The 20,971-nt window shown below is 33.8% G+C and overlaps 1 protein-coding gene across 1 annotated transcript in view; it reads left to right on the plus strand.

Moving 5' to 3' along the window:
* CNTN5 (contactin 5) overlaps window positions 1-20,971 on the plus strand; it is a 1,322,079-nt gene that overhangs the window by 1,004,327 nt on the left and 296,781 nt on the right. Inside the window, exons 10-13 of the mRNA XM_038004871.2 lie at window positions 4,257-4,438; window positions 13,515-13,651; window positions 14,803-14,932; window positions 17,230-17,380. Coding sequence (XP_037860799.2) covers window positions 4,257-4,438; window positions 13,515-13,651; window positions 14,803-14,932; window positions 17,230-17,380 — 600 coding nt within the window. The remainder of the gene's footprint in view (window positions 1-4,256; window positions 4,439-13,514; window positions 13,652-14,802; window positions 14,933-17,229; window positions 17,381-20,971) is intronic.

Raw genomic sequence — 20,971 nt, forward strand, 5'->3', positions numbered from 1 at the left:
TGAATGACAACTAACAAAAGCTATATAAAAAATAATTTTTAAACTTATAAATATACTTTTTTCCAGTAACATGGAACTTGTACTAAAAATTCTGTACGTGACTACAAAGATTGACTTAGCAGGTTCAAGAAAGTAGAAACTGTGTATCACTCTATGTATCATCACATATCATATGTAGCTATATGTTTCTTATCAGCAGAAAGGATAGTTATATGATTTTGTTATTAATCATGAATAATAATTATACTGATCATTCAGCTCAAAAAGTTAAAGTGTAGTATAAATGTACTGGTTGCAAAAGAAGAATTAGTAAATTAAAAAATAGACACTCATGAATTAAAAACACAAAATTAATAAAAACTTAAAATGTTTATTTCAGAGACCAATAAAATAGACAAACTTCTGACATAGCCAATCATTTAAAACTTATTATATCTAACATTTATTGGGTGCTTACAGTATGCCATGTATTTCACTAAGTAATCCATAAGAATTTCTCTCACTTAATCCTCAAAATAGTATTTTGACAATCGTTCATTTATTTCATAAGCATTTATTAACAATATACCAAACATGATGTGAGGCACTGGGGACATACTGCTAAACAAAATTCCACTGCCCTAAAGATATTTGCATTTTAGAGGAATAAACAAATATCTTCATTTTACAGATGAGAAACAAAATTTAGAGAACTTAGGCAAATTTCCCAAGGTCACATAGCATCTTTGTATCCAAATCGTATTAGAACCCAGGTTTCTCTAAAGGTCCATGCTCCTAACCAATATGTAATGCTATTTCTGTGGGCAAAAATACAGAAAACATATATTTATACGATATAAATTATAAAGAATACACAAGGACCATCATTTTATTACTGTAAACCAGGGGTTTTTGCGGGCTTACTTTGTGCCAGGCTGTTTAAATCTTTCAAGATTCACAACTACTCTCTGACATAAATCGTAATATTTCTAGCATAAGTCACAATTGAGGAACCTAAAGAAATGAAATGTTAAATGACTTGTAGTTGCAGAGTTACCTCTATAGCCAATCTGGCTGCGGAACCCACACTTAACTACTAGAATATGTAACTACCTGTGATTAAGACTGTTTTAAACTAAACAATTACAATTTGCATAACTTGCTGCTAAAACATTGACATTATGAATAAAATAGTTGATTTTCTAGTGAAATATGAATTGCCAAAATTGGCATAAGCAGAAATTTAAACAATACAGTCAAGGAAAACACAGTCAAAAAACTAACTCCACTGATGGTGGCAGACCCAGGTAACTTTGTGAGAATCCTATCAGTGTTTGAAGGCAAATATAATTTCCCTACAATTTAAGTTGATACAGAATACAGAAAATAGGAATATTCTGGCTTGTTTACCAAGTAAATCACTCATCATTATGATACTGCATCTGTCAAATCAGTCTGTAAACAAACCATGAACTCACCAATGAATAAGCTCACAAATAAACTTGATAAGCTACAGACAATCTCACCTCTGAATATATGCAAAAATTCTAGCATCTGTTAAAAGAATATCACACTGATGTAAAGGATGTTCCAAAATGCAGGGTTCATCCTTTCTGGACATTGAATACATGCACCTATACCAGCAAGCAAAAATTGCCAACTCCTTAATCTAGCAACTTCAATTTTATGTTTTATTCCTAAGGAATAAAGCAGAAAGGTATTCAAATATACATAAGGGTGGTTATCATAATATCATTTATAATGGAGAACATTGCTATCATTCCTTAGGAGAAAATAATAGGAAAATATCTTACACTTAACAGTTATAATCTATGGTAGATTGTTACAAGGGACATAAGTAAGATACACAAAGCATTTTGTTATTTAAAAGAAAAAATTCTAGCTGGCTACACAAATTAGGACTTTGCTGAAGGGGAGGCATTTAGGACAGGTCCCAGAGGAGGAGTAGCATTTTAACAGATATGATTGGAAACACAGAGGGATGTGTTTCTGGGTCAGGAGATCTGGAAAGAAGTAGTGAGAAATCAAACTGAAAAAGTCGACTGGGTCCAAAGCATGAAGTGTATTAAATATATATAGTACTAAATAAATCAGTGGAACAGAACTGAGAAGCCTAAAGCAGATTCAACTACGTGGGAACAAATTATATGACCAAAGTCACATTTTAAATATTGTGGGAAAAGGAGTTGTACTTATTTAATGATGTTGAAATAATCAGTTACATTCCCTATCTCAAACCAATAAACAAATATAGTCCAGTTGGATGAAAGAGCCAAACATTTTAAAGTAATAGAAGATGCTACCAAATGCTTCAGAAAATACTGACAAACTTAGGTTTATAGATAATTTTCTAAACTGGAAAAAATAAAATCAGAAGTCAGGAAGGAAACTATAGACATGTTTTCTTCTCCCCAAAAATGATAAGATTGTATTACAGGCACCATAATAAGCTAACAGTACACTGGGGAAGAATAGTTTGATGGTCCTAAAACACAAACAACTCTAAGAAATTAGCACAAATAAGCAAATAAAAAAGCAAGCAAAATAAAATAAAATAACATAAGCAAACAATTCACAGAAATGCAGATGCAAATGACCCATAAAATCATGAAAAGATGTTCAACCTCCTTAGGGTTCAGGAAAATATTAAGCAATAAAATATCATTTTTAACCTATAAATACTAACAAAACTTTAAGCAGATTGATCAAATGCAATGCTGGCAAAGATATAGGGAAACAGTATCAGATATTAACAATAGGTAGGGAAAGTGCTCGTATATTATTGAAAAACAATTTGGCAGTACTTATTAAAATGGAAAATGTGTATGTCCTTTGATCCATCAGTCCCACTTTTGTGAAAGACTGCGAGAGAAAATAGAATAGTACATGAAATATGTGCAAGCTTGTTTATAGCAGCATTGATTTTTAATGATTAAAAAAAGAAAAAGCAGGCCGGGCGTGGTGGCTCATGACTGTAATCCCAGCACTTTGGGAGGCTGAGGTGGCAGATCACTTGAAGTCAGGAGTTTGGAACCAGACTTGCCAACATGGTAAAACACCATCTCTACTAAAAAAACAAAAATTAACAAGGCATGGTAGCGGTGTACCTGTAATCCCAGCTACTTGGGAAGCTGAGGCAGGAGAATCGCTTCTGAGAGGCAGAGGTTGCAGTGAGCTGAGATCGTGCTGCTGCTCTCCAGCCTTGGCGACAGAGCAAGACTCTGTTTAAAAAAAAAATTTTTTTAAATAAGAAAAAAAGAAAAACCTTGACTGCATTCAATGTTTACCTACAAGGGGGCAGTTGATTAAAGCTAGTACATCCACACAATGAAATAATATGCAACTATTAAGCAGAATAAGTCAGGCTAATATGTATTGAATATGATCTTTAATTAATAAAAGAGCAAATATACAAAATTTATATTTTAAAAATAAGAAAACAGAAATAACTTATTATATGTGTGACCATATGCTTCATGGCGATGAAGCGAGAGATTCTGTGTAAATTGTGTTTGCTATTTGGCCAGAAAAATAAGATTTGCAGGGTTGGAGGCAGGACAAGTTTTTAATTTACTTAGTTCATAACCCTTTTGTTTGACTCATTGCAATAAGCACATATTGGTAATTCTGTCAAGTTACTCTTGTCATTAACGAAAACATAACAATTTTTTTTGTTTTTTGTGTTTTTTTTTTTTTTTTTTTGAGATGGAGTTTCACTTTTGTTGCCCGGGCTGGAGTGCAGTGGTGCAATCTCGCCTCACTGCAACCTCCGCTTTCTGGTTTCAAGTGATTCTCCTGCCTCAGCCTCTCGAGTAGCTGGGATTATAGGCACCCACCACCATGCCCGGCTAATTTTTGTATTTTTAGTAGAGATGGGGTTTCACCATGTTGCCTAGGCTGGTCTCAAACACCTGACTTAAGGCGATCTGCCCGCCTTGGCCTCCCAAAGTGCTGGGATTACAGGTGTGAGCCACCACACCTGGCTGACAGTGTGTTTAAAAATAAATCATAATTGGTTACAATTTGTATTGTCTTTGAATTGCTTTCCTGAAATATGAAAGAAAAGGAAACTTTTTTTATAATCTACTTACCAGACAACTCACATGGAAAGTGAAATATATCTACCAGCACATGGTCCTTAATTGTGATTACATTTTATTGCACTCAGCCTATTAAGTGCTTAAATTACCAGATAACAGAATCTATGTTCCTAATAGTGGAAAGCGTATTAACAGTATTTTTGTTCCCTATCGTAGCCCCGTTCCAACAATCACATGGATGAAGGTTAATGGCTATATTCCTAGCAAGGCACGTCTGCGGAAATCTCAGGCAGTGCTGGAAATACCAAATGTACAGCTGGATGATGCAGGCATTTATGAGTGCAGAGCTGAAAACTCACGTGGAAAAAATTCCTTTCGTGGACAATTACAAGTATACAGTAAGTGTTTTCAGCAAAGCATGATTGCTGTAGTCCCAAAAGTCAAACTGAAAGTGGAAATTAACTTTAAATAAATATTGTTTGTTAGGTGCATAAAAACCAAGTAATAATTTATAATCATACTTCTTTTGTATGGTAAGGCATCACGTCAAATTACCCTACACATAGAAATGATTTACATTATAAATGAATGGGGAATTATCGGTGTCTTTGTACAGAATACAGAACTTACGTCCTTAAAAATGAGCTATTTCCCTGGCACCAGCACTATTCTCTGATATGTTAAAAATCTTACCAAACTTATTAACTTATTCTAGAACTTGGTCAGAATCAGAGGCTCCAATCTAGTGTCCATCAACCAAATCCTGCCCAGGTGCTGTTTTTTGTAAATGATGTTGGAACAAAGTCACACCCACTTGTTTACATATCACCTAGGTCAGTTTTTGCCTGGCAATGCAGAATTAAATAGAGACAGAGACCAACCGACTTGCAACGACTAAAATATTTGCTATCGAGCGTTTTTCAGAGTAAGTTTGCTGACCTGTGGCCTAAATTAATATATCTGTATAATAAATAGCCCCTACAGCCTGTAAATGTTTATATTGTCCAAAAATGCCAGTCACCCAGGTTGTGTCTAAGAATTAGGAATATCTGGTTCAAAAATTTTTACAATCTCATCTTTACTTCTAAAGTTCTAAGTTGTTTGCACTTTTCATATTTGATTTACAATATATACAATGGGTAAGTTAGGGTATTCTCATTTTCCAGATGAGGACACTAAAAATAGAAGCATTAGGCTAGAGCATTGATATAGGCAAATACAGATGCTTTGAATATATAGTTATCCAAATTTCATGTTGGCTGCTTCCTCCAGGAAACCATGACTGTCCCTATATCTCAAGATCAGTTCTAAAAGCTTAATGCCCTTTACAGGAACTCCTAAAGAGTACTTTAAAATATTAATATCTGAATTCAACCAGTCTTTCTTCATCTTTAACAACTCCTTTAGGAATTTAGCACTCTAACCAAATTGATTATGCATTGAACATTTTATCCATTTATTCATTGATATGGTTAATGTTTGTTAAGTGCCTCTTGCTGCTCTATATGCTAGCGATAGAGCCTTGAAGTAACTCGTGATCCACTGGACTAAATGAAAAGCAAACCCCACATTAGAGTGGAGCATTCTATGTGCAGTGATAAAGGCATGTGAAGACGACTGTGGGAATGCAGAGTCTACTGCATTCTACTCAGAGGAGTCGGGGAAAGCTTTAGAGAGGATCAGTATCTTAAGGGCTAAACAGGGGAGAGCATCTGGAAGAAAAGAACATAGACATTTAAATGTTTCTAAGATTGAAATATTAGCAGTGGTTTGATTGTTTTTAGGCCATGAATATTGTATTTGGATGAAATTCACAAAGTTTGTAACTGTTCGTAATTCCTAAAACAAATCGTTAAGACAACTCTCCCTAGCCATAGAAAAAAAAGTTTTTTCTACACCAGTGGAGCAAAGATTAACATTAAAATACACAGTCATTTTATTCTCATGGCAACAGTTTGAAGTATTACCATCCCTCTGTAGAGATAAAAATCTGATACTGAAAGACAAGTGTTCAACCAGAACTTTACTACTGAAAATCACAAATAATGTAAAGCATGCTGAAGGCTATCAGAGGAAAGTACCAATTTTCTGTGTTCTAAAAACTGGCCCACACCTAAATAGAATTAGATTGTATGTTCTAGGGACTGAGGCCCCTACATAGCATAACTCTACTTCTCCCTTAACCCCAGCTACTTAATTCATAGGTAATGATGACTGTTTCCAGAAATTTTTTTTAAAAAAATTGCTTTCACTCCATATTACTGTTGTACGTTCTAGTGAGAAAGTGCTACTTAAACAATCTGGGGTGTCCTTGTCATGCACTGTAGGCCAGCTGGGTAAAGACAAACCTATTCAAAGCATGCATCACTTTGAATAGGAAAAAAAAAAAATCTAGATTGTTCCTTAGAAAGAGAAACTGGGCCGGCTAGCTACTTGGCATATATTTGTGACAGGTGGGAAATACATCTTGAAAGCATGTGAACTCTTTCTTTAGCCCACGTTTAGGGTAGCTTTCTACCAGGCTCCATCAGGAGGCCATACACCTTGCTTTGCCCTAGAAAATTTCATTTTACATCTGTTGCCCTAGGACAATTATGAAGAGTGTCCTATTTCACTTCTAAAAGTATCTTGGTAACTAGGTGCAGTGGCTCAGACCTGAAATTGTAGCACTTTGGGAGGCCGTGGCAGCTGAACCTGTCTCTAAAACAAAAACTACAAAAAAATTATCTGAGCATGGTGGTACACTCCTGTAGTCCCAAATGCTCAGCAGGCTGAAGTGGGAGAATCACCTGAACCCAGAAAGTCAACGCTGCAGTGAGCCATGATGGTACCTCTGTATTCCAGCCTGGGTTAGACCATGTCTCAAAAAGTATTACAAATAAAAAATAAAAGTATCTCGGTTATCATGTATTCATTCAACTTTTGTACTTTTAAAACTGTCATGGTTGACCTGAGGGCTTTCCTCCCCTTCAAACTCTGTAAAATGTAGATAGGATCTTGGCCATCATTTCCACCTGACTGGCAGTAGATATGGATAGCCTGATGAATGGATGTTTCACTGTCTCCTTGGTTTATATTTAGAATATTCTCTCAATAGAATGAATTACTGTAGGAAGCTCTGTAATGGGGGCTCTATGTGTTAGAAGTACAGGCTACCCTTTTTATCCAAACGGTCAATATTCATGGAGTACTGAAAACATATGGTCTTTCCTGTAGCACATTGTTTTTCAAAGTGCAACTGCAGGAATACTTATGCTTAGCTATTAGTCTCAAAAAAATGAACCAGGGATCTAAGGCAGCATTTCTAGTCCCTTTTCTTGGTCAAAGCATTATAAAAGTGCTATATAGACGGTACACATAAATTTAAGCCACATATCTTACTGTTTTTAATTCAGTATCTACATTGTAAACATAAAACAACAAATGACAACATAAAGAAGTCCATGGTAGTTAAATAAATTAAAATTAAAATACACTTATATGTCTAATATAACAAAAATAGGTCTTAAAAATAATACTCATAAAAAAGAAATAAAACTTGGTGAAATTAAAATACTAAATTTTGGAAATAATTTGAACCTTAGCATAAACTGCATAAATATTCTACTTGGTATGTCTTTCTTGATAATAGGATTTTCATGGGTTAAGCCATTTCTTTGGTTATTTCTGTCCTCTCTAGTTTCTGACGATTGATCAAAAAGATGTGGTGTTAACTCATCATAGAAAATTTTGTTTTTATACTTCTAATACAAGTTGAACTCTTACTTGGTAAAGCTCTCAATTAAAAATAAAAGAAAAATGACAAAATGACAAAAGAAATGGACCAAATAAGGAGGGAAGGGGTAATTGAAGGGGAAAAGATGGAGGCAGGAAGGACAAACATCATTTAAGCAGTTTTATATTATAAGGAGTTCTGAAAACGGGAAATACTTTATGTAAACAGAAATCTCATTATATAAAGATGTGTGATCTGTGAGTTTAAATGTGTATCATGTGCTTCACCAACTAGTAATTTGTCACTCTATAAAGACAGTCACTATGATCTCTACACAGTTTATATATACTATTTAACCTGGAATTGTATCAGTATTAAAATATTCCTTTAACCAGAATGCTTAAAAGAAAAGTAAGTTGTACTGTACTAAATATCCAGTAAAGGAATAGTTTCATTTTCAGTGTAGAGTGGTATTATAGATTTCCCTATCTTCATAAAATCTCTGAACAGTATCCTCACAAATGTTAATGGCTTCTATCATATGCAATTTGATTGTAAGCTCTTTCAAAACAGTCTTTTTTTTTTCATCTGGCCCTATGAATTCTGTTCAGCACACAGTGGATAATTTTTATTATGATTCTATACTGTTATAAAGATTAGTGCCTTAGGTATGCACATCATTTTACAATGTCCACTATGAAAAATAGATAAGAGTCAGCAAAGACTAAGGAACTAATGAAGGGAACTAAAGATTACCAAGAGCTTATCTTCTAGACACTACTACAAGGTGCTTTACATACATTACCTCACAATAACCCTTAGGTATTAGGATTCCCATTTGACAGATGAGAAACTAGGCCTCAAAATATTAAGGATTTATTACCCCAGGATCCATTAATAACAAATAGTAGAACCAAAATCCAACTGAAACTGGCAGTGACATGAGAATTCAGCTCCTGCCTCTATCCCCAAGGATAGCTTGCTACTTCTCAGTGAGACATTGAGAACCTTAACTAAGGCATGAGATGAGAATGGCATCGAGAGCAGATAATTTCTACTTACTATATACTTACTTAACATTTTATTACTGTTAGAGAAAACTGTATGATGTATTAAAATCCTTGCCATTCATTTTTATTCTTTTTTCTTTTCTTCAAAACACTGTTTAAGTATGTTAGGTCTGATCTTTAAAGATGTTTTAGCTATTAAAATATATCAAAGATTTGCTCTAGGAAACAATATAAACTTGTAGATTCCTGATTAATAATTTCATACCTAAAGACAGTTTTCAATCCCATTGTATAGAGAGAAAATTCTTGCCTTGAATTCTACTGTTATTATGAAAGTGATGCCATATGTATATTCACAGTTGCTAGAAAATGAAGTTGAACATTACACATGGGCAATGGACTGGGAGGAAAGTAACCAATATATATTATCTTCTGTCATCAAAGTAGCTCATTTAAATAGGAATTACTATCTACAGATTACAACTGAGACTCATTACAGTTAAATAACTCATTCTCAGCCACATAATAGAGCAAGGGCAGGGTAGCACTAGAATTTGAACCCATATTCACCCCCAACCGTATAATCTCTCCAATATAACACATTACGTCTCATTGGCCCACAGCTGAGAGTCGTAATATTGAAAGTGATCTATGCAGATAAAATATGTTGACTTCTCAATACATAACAGTACAGAAGCAACAAACGAAGCCAATAACACTTAGCATTCATCAGTAGAGAGTTACAGAATTTCTAATGACAAGAGATAATAAGCAAGAGTTTTCTTTATGCACATCTGCTTAGCGTTCTATAAAATGTAACCCGGAGACTGATCTGAAGCTCAAATGTATTACATAAGTACGGTGCATCTGGTGAGACTTTAACAGCTCCTGGGTTTAAAGTGCCATATGCCTCTTCAGTTTTCCACATCCTAAAATAGGTGACTTGACAAAAGCTAGATTTTAAAGTTATTAGGTTTCTTTTAAATGTGACCCAACCTGTGATTTTTCTTTCCCAGATAGATGAAAGACTCTCCATAATGCAGACCACGTCTTGGTGTCTGCTCACCCCATGTTATTATTCAGAAGCCAAAGCCAGTGCCCTTTAGTAACTTTCAATCTCAACAACAACAACAAAAAAGTTTAAATGTAACCTTTTATATTTCTGATTTTATGTTACCAGTAATTTTGTTGTTTTTGTAAGAATCTTGCAAGTACTGTACTGTCTTTTTCAGATTACAGCCTAAGACATATTATTTCAGGCCTTAATCCAGTCTTTAATGTTTTATTTTTAAAATTTTACCACTGCCCTTTCACATAATGTTTTTGCCTTGGTCCACATAGTATAGACCTAGTGGTTTGTAAAATACCTTACAATGCAAAAACAAAATCTATTGTAGAAGTCAAGCTGATCTAGTATTGAACATAACCTACATTTTCCAGGTATTTTATGAAGGACAACAATTCATAAATTCCCATAGCCTTCATGTTAATTAATGTTTATTCAATGATGGCTTAAATTTATTTTTCTAATATAGATCTTAACTTCACTGTAACACAATCTACAATCTAAATTCTGCTTGTATGTGTGTCTGTGTACATGTTTGTGTGTGTATGTTTATGTGTTTGTGTGCTTGTGTGTGTATTTGTTTGGAGTTGCTTGAAAGCTTTTATATCAAGTCAATTAACAAGCAGACTACATATACTAACTGCATATGGCATCTCAAGCAGCCAGGTGACATCACCAAGTTATACCATTTCAGGAATATTTTTTTTTTTTTGCTATTATGCATCATAGATAGAGATAAAGTTACAGATGTATAGATCTCATACATAACAACATAGCTTGGTACAAAAGACACACACAAAGTACAGTGTTCAAAGCAATAAAATATGAAACGACATCTCTTATCTGCCAATAATTGACATATTGATAGCATTTTTACAGTTCTGAGGGCAGTGTAACAGGCCACTTTTACTTGTAGAATTCTTGGTAGAACTAATTTGAATAACATTTTAATGGCCTTTCACCCACTAGAATTTGAGCTGATAGCAAACAGATATGATGGCACATTTATATTCGTATCTTCAGAGTAAGCATTTTACCTATAATGGTATCCAAAACAAAATCTAAAGAAAGGAAAGAAAAAATTAATTCATGTTTATATTAATGTCATTAATCATATGTTTGATTCCTATGAAAAAATTGTTTTGGAATCAGGACTCTAAATTAGGCCACTTTACAGAGTATTCCAAAATATGTTTGAAGAAACATTTTTTCTTCCAATTTCTAATGGATTGTTTTCTCAGATGTCAAATCTGTTTTTATTTGAATATTTTAACAGTTCTTTCTTTCCTAGCTCTTCTTTTCTATAACTTTTAAAAGTCTCCTTTGAATTTATTTTAAAGGCTCACAGTCATGGTACATTTAGAGATAGATCAATAAGTCAAACAAGTACAATCAGTTATTATATGTAGGACACTGTTTCGTCTAAAACTGTGTTTAGAATCATCTCTGCTCTTAATGATCTCACTGTCTCGCTGAGTGTCAAACTCAAACCAACTAAAATATTTAATAACAATTTAAGTCAGCAACAGAAGAGAGGTAACAAGCTACTACAGGAATATTTTCCAAACGAATAAGAACTACAGGTGTCCAGAGGAGGTGCACATGACTCTTTTTTGAGGCTGTGATTAATACATCTTACTTAATTTAGAATAAATACTGAATCATGAGTAGAATTAAAAGAGACAGAGAATAGAAGTATAACATTCTATGTAGAGTGAACAGTTTAAATAAAATACAATGTGTGCTTGGGAGATAACAAACCAATTTATTTGGCTTACAGGAGTCGTGCATAGTATAAAGTATTCTGACAGATTAGCAAAGTTTACAGAAAACCCAGACGTAAAAGTAGAGTTTAATATTGCTGGTGTATCTCACCACTCCTGTCAGCATTTTAGCATATATGACACATAACTACAAAGAGATGATTTCAGAAGACAGGTACAAAAATCATGATCAATATCTGAAACTCACCGGGGTAAGATTTTTGAATGATAGCTTGCAGGCTTAGAAGCTGAATCACAGAATGTATTCCAAGGTCTACAAATCCTGACTATGCTATGCCAAAGTGGGGCTTCTAAAGTCCAGACTATATTGGCTAGAAGACCAATAAGCTAAGAAAAGCGAAATTCCCACTTAGAAACAAGTAACTAACTTTGTGACCTTGGGTAAATGTCTTTAATCTCTTTGAGTCAAAGGTTATCTGATTCATAAAATAGGACATGCTTGTTTTAAGGATGAATGTTACAGGGATTGAGAATTTAGCTCAGTGTCTAGGCCATGGTAATGGCTAGGACTAGCATTTAATAAATGTGAGTTCTTTCTTGCTCTTTCTCCTCCCTTCTAAACTGGCTTTGGTTTGGGACATCTGCTACTCCTTTATACCCACTATTCTGACATGCCTGTGTAGTTTTCTTTATTTTTTATTTTTCTTTTTTGAGACAGGTTCTCACTCTGTCACCCAAACCGGAATGCAGTAGCATGACCATGGCTCAGTGCAGCTTCAACCTCCCATGATCAAACAGTCCTCCTGCCTCAAACTTCCAAGGAGCTGGACCCACAGGCGTGCACCACCACACCTGGATAATGTTTTTTATTGTTAGTAGAGACAACGCCTCCCCATGTTGCCTAGGCTGGTCTCGAATTCCCAGGCTAAAGTAATCCCTCTGCCTTGGCCTCTCAAATTCCTGATATTACAGGCATGAGCCACTGTCCCGGGTCCAATGTGCAGTTGTTTAACACATCTTTTTTCATATGCTCTCCTTTTCCTTGACAATGACGTTAGACCACCTCTACCACAGCAAAAACTCTTTAAGTGTGGAACCTCTTTGTTTCTATATTCTTAATAGCCTCTAAGATCGAACAAGGACTATGTAGCATATCTGAATGAACATATAAATGAATGAATGATAAAAGCCCTCAGTAGTACATATAAAATTTTATAGTTTTTGCCAAAAATTTTGTTAGAAATAATAAATTCAGTGCAATATTTTTATATGTATTTCTTTGTTTAAAACAGAATATTTGTAGAGAGTCAGCTTTATTCAACTATTTTCCTTAAAAATTGGCCAGCAGTGGAAACGAACTTTAACTTGTATTTTAAGATTTCATATAATTACAACAGTATCTCATTCTTAATAAAATAAAGTTTCCTCTAACATTTTTGCAAACATAAAAAAATTATATTGCAAGAATATAAATTAAGAAAAATTTTACAGTAAAATCTGGATTCACAAATCATTTTTCCAAAGTCATTCAGGTGTTATATATATGGAGAGAGAGACAGAAACAAGTTGAGTAGTTACACAGTTACACTGTATATTTCTACCTGTGCTAATGCTGTAGAAAGAGCAATGACTCTAATACCTGACTTCCTATTAAACTGGTTCGGGTGCCTTGGGGATAACTAAACCACTTGAAGTCCAAAAAAAAAAAAAAAAAAAAAAAAAAAAGACGACTTTACATAGTTACAATAGCATTTTATATTATCAAAATATCTTCACTACTATTTTGGGGGGTACAGGAAATAGAATTTTGTGTGTAGTGTAATGCCATTCTTCTTCAAAATACCTATGGTTGAATAATTTGCTTTAAAAAAATACATTGAATTTTTCCATGTAAATTTTTAACGTGGTAAGGTGTTTGAGAAATGAAATCATCCTTGTTTACTGCTTACATACTTACAGCCTACCCACACTGGGTAGAAAAACTGAATGATACTCAGTTAGACAGTGGGAGCCCTCTCCGATGGGAATGTAAGGCTACTGGAAAACCCAGACCCACATATCGTTGGCTGAAGAATGGAGTACCCCTCTCATCTCAGGTACTGTTGGGAGTTTTTAACCTGTTCTATTGTAATTTTAGCAAGATTTCACATAGGACAAACTAGGCTTCTTTAGTCTTATTGAAAGTCTTTTCCTATTTCTGATTCATAATATAGGACGTGTTTGTGTTAAGGATGAATGTTATCGGGATTAACTGAGAATTTAGCTCAATGTCTGGGATATAGCAGTCATCTATTTTAATATATTTTGAGTGAGAAACATAACAAATATATAAGCATTTTTTATTTTAATTTCCTCATTACATTTTTTGGTAATGTAGTGTTTCTTTAAAATGTTTTCAATCCTATAAATTTTTATGAAACTATCGATGATTATCATAGACTTATTTCCATTTGTATCTGACTTTTAGATATCACCTAAAATTACTTGGCATCTTTGTTGATAGACAAAGCACTGCCAACTAAGATTTTTTTTTCAATGATTTGCTTGGCATTAAGTAGATAAGACGTCTGGTTGTTTAACATTTTAAAGTTAAAATTTGTTTTTGAAATATGCTCTTGACTTAAGGTTACCTTAATTTGCACATGCTCAATTTTTTGTCTTTTATACTAACTTTCTTCTGATACTGAAGTATATTGTCTGACCAATAATTTTATCTAGAATCTAGTCACAAGGCAGTTTTCAATTTGTGTTAGTTTTTTGGGAAGTGAGTGAAAATGACAAACTCCTCATTGGATCAATATAGTAAAGGGATTGTTCTTATGACCTGGGCTATTTTTAACCTTGATCTCATGTGTCTATAACCTCAATCCTTTCTACTATATGAATCCTTCTTTCCCTTTGTAAACGGAATGCAAATAAAAGCATCACCTGCTGATTATATTTCACAAGCTCAACTACTGTACCAAAAAAAGGCACCTCACTTTAAAAACAAAACTGAAGGTAAAACTTGCCAGAATAACTCCAGAAAAATATCATTATAATTTATTTTCAACCAATCAATAACCATAATTTACAAGATGCATGTTATAATAAAATAATGAACAGTACATTTACTTCGCTGCATGGCCAAATAATGTTTAACTGCATTAATTTCAAACTTGTTTTTTCTTAGTCTAGCAGAGGATACCCATAAAATCCATGTTATTTGTTTACTTTCTAGATCTAATTTTTTTAAATTCCATTACAGAGTAGGGTTGAGATGGTTAATGGAGTATTGATGATCCACAATGTGAATCAATCAGATGCTGGAATGTATCAGTGTTTGGCTGAAAATAAGTATGGAGCCATTTACGCTAGTGCTGAGCTGAAGATTCTAGGTATGCAATTTCAAAGTAAATAAATAGAAAAAAATTAACATTGCTTCTTTTCATGCTCTAATTTTTACTATACTGAAGTTTTATGATGTGGTTGTAAAAATCTATTTTATGGCTTGAAAAGAAATACTATGTCTTGCTGAATTTTTTTTTTTAACTTTAGTAGACAGGTTTATGTTGTGTATAGTTTGTCGCATAACTTTTTGTTCGTATAGTTTTTTTAACTTTAGTTTTAATCTTAAAAGGTTTACACAATACACCTTTGCTATGGCACTTAAAAAAATCACATGAAGAGATATGTGTTAACTTCCAAGAAAGAATGCCTTGAGGGTAGGAGATCAGAATATAGAATTCCAGCAACCTGTCGATGCTCCCATAGCAATGCTTAATAATTTCCCAGGCAGTTCCTATCAGTAGCTGTGTGGCTCCTGAAAGACAAGACTCCAGGCTAAATCACTCTCCCTTCATGGGGCATCAACTCATGCCATCCTTACGTAACAGGGAAAGGCTTCCTGATGCCAGGCACTACAGTCTCATAGGTTACACCCTTGATAAAAATGTAACCCAGGCGCTCCATTTCTTCACTATTTAAATACTACAGGAAAGAATCAATCAGGGAAATAGACTACCCAGAATAAACATATATGAGCCATTGGAATGAATTTTACTTTTCCTACGTGGATTCTTTCCTAAACTGGTTCTGGGATGTTTATAATGTTAAGAAAGATACTAACTCATTGTCTTTCCAAAGTGGACAGAAGCCCAACTGCGCTTTCTATGCCCCATTTAAATTATCAAAGCATAACTTAAGAGAAACACCAAAGATCTCAGGAATCTTGGAGCCTTCCATTTTTATATCAGCTAAATGTAATATATCCTAAAGCAATTTGTTGAATTATGAATGTTTGCAGTTGACATATCTCCACATTACAACAAATCCATCCAGAATAGATAGAGGATTCTTCCTTTCAATCTCCTTCATTCTAACCAGTTAAATGTTAATGTACTTTCTTGTCAACTCACACTATAATAGCACTGAATTAAAAGGTTGATTCACCCTTCACCTAGTTAGTAGCTCTGAAACATTTATCTAACTCTTATCATTCACAAGAAATATTTTCAAAATTACCTTCTGTGAGTTCTGTTCCCAGTAGGCAAAATAAATAAATAAATAAATAAATAAATAAATAAATAAATAAGTACCTGCAACTGTCTCCCCATAAATTTCTTTAGCTTTTCAATATTTTTTCTTTGAGACAAAGTCTCACTGTCTCTCAGGCTGTAGTGCAGTGATGCCATCTCAGCTCACTGCAACCTCTGCCTCCAGGGTTTAAGCGATTCTCTTGCTTCAGTGTCCCAAGTAGCTGGGACTACAGGCGCCCACAGTCACACTTGGCTGATTTTTGTATTTTTAGTACAGATGGGATTTCACCGTGTTGGCCAGGCTGGTCTTGAACTCCTAACCTCAAGGGATCTACCCACCTCGACCTCCGAAAGTGCTAGGATTATAGACGTGAGCCACCATGCCAGGCCAATTTCTTTAGTTTTAAAAAATCTCTTAACCTATCTCAATTGTATACATATCTTTTTAAATGTTGTAACATGCATTATGTTGCTATATATTTTATATATATAATATGAAATACATATAATATCAGATTGGTAAAAATAAATGTCACAGATACTCTAGACTTGTAGACATTTTTCAGGTTCTCTTTTAGATTCAAAAGTGTTTTAATAAAAATTATAGTATACACAATATTATTATTAATAAATGATCAGACCTAAGTGAAAATTATAAGTAAAATTGCTAATTGAAATTCAAATAGTTCAGTTTTAAAAAAATAATTTAATGTTTTATAATGTTAAAGTAATATACAGAATAAATTAAGATTCGTAGATGGGAAATGGAAGACACAGGATTGTCCTTTTCACAGGTAACCTGCATCTTACCAAAGGAAGCCTAAATGGATTCTCTTGGTTAGCTTATTGCTTTTTTTGCCAAAGTCATTCATTAGTCTTTCATAATTGAATTTGGTAATCATAATTAAAACATATCATTTTTTGAAATAGCCTTTATCTGTAGATCCTACATTGTGTGACATCATCACCTGCTAATGTAGTAAGATACATATTAACTAATAATAAGTAAAATTTTGAGCTAGTGCCTTTTTCATGTGTAGATATACTATGATTTTATGGGAAATGCCTACCAGATGAAGTTACAAAATCTTCATGAATCATCCATTAGAGATTATCATCATTGCTTCTGGTAGGACTAACATTTGCTTTTTTAACAGCTTCAGCTCCCACTTTTGCACTGAATCAACTGAAGAAAACAATAATTGTTACCAAAGATCGAGAAGTTGTCATAGAGTGCAAACCCGAAGGCTCTCCAAAACCAACCATCTCTTGGAAGAAAGGAGACAGAGCAGTTAGAGAAAACAAAAGGTTAGAATCTATTTTATAATTCAAGTTCAACATTAGACTTTTTTGAGGTTACAGGTGACACACACTAACTATGCAAGAAGGAGTCTTGCAGTACTATGAGATGTATTTTATGAGCTGATTGAAACATGGCTTTGCCTATATAGCGATTTTAAAAGAACCCAAAGTTTGACTTCAAAACGGTCAGTCGTCTTTGCCTCCATGAGGTTTTAGCACAAGTTGGAGATTTCACTAGGTTTTGAAGAAAGTACACTTCCATTAAACTAATTATTTTTGTTTGTTTGTTTTTCATCTTCTGCATTTAGGAGGTCTACAAATAATCTGTGATAATTTTTAAGTGTTGTGTTTTAATTTGATTTTAATAATACAAATGATAAAAACATATGTGAACCTTCTGGATAATCATGACAGAATATTTTCTTGTGATATTTATGCCAATGCTTGTCTTTTTATCCAGGTCATATTTAGGCAAAATAGTATAGGATTATTTTTAGTGCCATAGGCAAATGAGAAATGAGCAGAGGAATATTTAATATGTAAACATTTGTCTGTGGCAACTAAAGCCAAAGAATATCACAGTACTACAAATGGAGAAAAATTCATGAGGGAATTAGATCATCACGTGGCAATCTATTTGCACCAAATTCAAATGTTTCCTGTCCTACCGTTATTGACATATTGATATGACGAATGGTGATTCAGCTTTGACAAAATATTATCCTTTATTATGTCAAAATAATATTTTATTGTATTAGATTTTAATTGATCTAGAAGTATAAGGAGTTTATTACTTGTTTCATGTTTGTCTCAATCTACATAAAATGTAATTGAAATAATTTAAGTCTGCATTAGCGGTTCACTTGAATAATTTCCAAAGTAACATTGAAACATTTTGAAAAATTTTTTAAAAAGTATTTTTGTTTTCCGTCAAATCTGAGAAACACTGTTTTAAACAGTCTATTTCAGATGAAATAATTTTTGGAATACTGGCTTCAATTTAGACTGAAAGATCTATGCTTCTTGGAAAGGGTAATCACCTGGGATTGGGATGGGTCATTGTTGGCACTCTTACACCAAAAGACCTATCGTAAGGGTCAAGGCTGACACTCGTAACAAAAGACAGGCTAACAAGAGAAAAGTTTTGTGTGACACAGAGGCCTTCAGAAATGACCCAAGGACTTAGAGAAAACTCTTTTTATGCTTAGGTTCCATGAAGAATAGAGAGCCATGTAGAAATATGATTGGACAAAAAGGATGTGATCTAATGGTTATAGACAGACTGGGAAAACACAGCAAGGCCTATCTGTTCAGATTCTTCTTGGACTTTTTGTGTGGTATTCCTTTCCTCAGGGTGTAGGACAAGTCACCTGTCACATGAGATAATTCAAGGGAGAAGGGAGAAGGTCAATCTTTCTAGGTTTTATAGCTTGCTTTGGGGAAGGGAAGTTATAGTTTCTATGATCTGCCTCGGGGGAGAGAATTCTGGTTTCTATCATTCTCCGCAGGAGACAAAGATGAGTGGGAAACAGACAGATGGGAGAAATTCAAAAAGATCCTGCTTCCCAGGTCCTTTCAATCTTCTTCAGGTCAAAGTACTCTGTGCCGTATTCTGAGGTATCATGTTCTGAGCCCCAACATCGTACAACTTGTTTTAAAAGGAATTTCTCATTCTCAGGTTGGGGGTGGGTAGCAAATGATAAATTGTGAGATCATTGTTGACTATGATTGAATTGATCAGAAAATGATTGAATATTAGTAGATTGCCACTCACAACAATGTGATTTTAAAAAACTGCACAAGCCTAATTAAAGTAGAAGAAAATTGTTGCATAGTAGGAACAAATAATGTACACTGCTAGATTATTTTTTCTGAATGTATTAAAAAGTTTACAATGTCATGAAAATATGTATGCCTTCTCTGTGCGAAACATTCTATCTGAAATGCATGACTTTGTTTCATGTTTCTGGGTGGCATGTGAGGTTTGTCCCATTGATTTCAGTTCACAATAAGAATGTTCTTCATCAACTGTTCACAAATGTCACATGGTGAGTTTAAAAAATTAGGGTGGAACCTCTTTTTCCAAAGCAAAAGGATTGAGAGAAGTAACAGGATTATGAGTATTCTATTACAACAACATAAGCATATTAAATTTTTATTTTTCAGGTGTTGAAAAATACAGTTCATGAATTTTTCAGCTTTCTTGTTTCTCTTTCTTTCTTTACTGCTAACCCTTGGGGTTAGTGAGAAAGATACATTGACCTGAAACTCAGATCACTAAATTTTTTCTATATGTCAATACTTCTGGTCAAAGTGTTTAGGAAGAAGGCTGAAATGTAAAAACTTTTTTATTCAAGTAAAAGCAAGACTGGACTACATTTCCTTAGCATTCTGCCTACCTCAATCTATATGTTTTAGGTCAATAAACTGGCTTTATTTAATGACAAATCCCAGACATATAGTGCATTTTTATTCTTAAAATTGTCAGGCACACTTAAAAAACACCATTTTTATTATTGAATGACTTTTTACCATATATGGCAGTCCTAGGTTTTAAAAAGAAAAATCTAGTTCGCTACAAAAAATAATAATAATATTAATTAAGAGGCTAAGATTTCAACAAAAATAAAAAGAATTCCATAATACAAGAAGACACTTAGTTGAAAAACTGTACATTCTAAAATTATGAATAGAAACTTAACAATTTCAAATGTCTACATTTGACATTCTTTAAAAGAAGTATCAGTTACAATGACAACTTATTTTCTTCTGGAAATTTTAGATTGCTTCTCTGTTATAATGCACACCAACCATTTGATTACAGCCCTAAATGTAAATTTAAATGGAAACAGAGGTGTTAGAAAACTGTTAAGACTTCAAAAAGTTTGTGTCATTTTTAAATTTATAATTTACATTGGGTTTGCAGATTCAAATCATGGTTTATTTTGGAATATAAATATAAATATCATTCATATGATCTACATCAAATGTGTGCCCTACTCATCCAACCTACAACAATTGAGACAAAAATGTTGAATGAATTAGCATTGTCCTTCATTAAAAATTTTGTTATTTTGGGTTCATTCCAAAGAACTATTGAAACAGCAAATGGCAGTTTCTATATAAGAAATAAATAATAATATTATATTGGGGAAAAGGAATTAACATAATAGTATATTATAAAGGAGACATACAGGCCAGGTACAGCTCTCATGCCTATAATCCCAGCACTTTGGGAGGCCAAGATGGGAGGATCACTTGGGCCCAGGAGTTTCAGACCAAACCTGTGCAACACAGCAAGACTCCTGTCTCTACAAAAAACAGAGTAAATAAACAGTCAGGCATGGTGGTGAATGCCTGTAGTTCCAGCTACTCAAGAGGCTGAGGTGGGAGAATGGGTTGAGCCTGGGTGGTTTAGCTGAGCCATGATCATGCCACTGAGTTCCAGCCTGGATGACAGAGCAAAGCCTTGTCTCAAAAAGAATAGTAAAATAGGATCAAAAAGAAATATTTTTTTAAAAAAAACAAGATATATCAATTGCTTTCATAGCATAAAATTATGTCCAGAGCAATGGCATAAAAATGTAATATATAGTT

This window comes from Chlorocebus sabaeus, chromosome 1, assembly GCF_047675955.1.
Source record: "Chlorocebus sabaeus isolate Y175 chromosome 1, mChlSab1.0.hap1, whole genome shotgun sequence".
In the NCBI taxonomy this organism is placed as follows: Eukaryota; Metazoa; Chordata; class Mammalia; order Primates; family Cercopithecidae; genus Chlorocebus; species Chlorocebus sabaeus.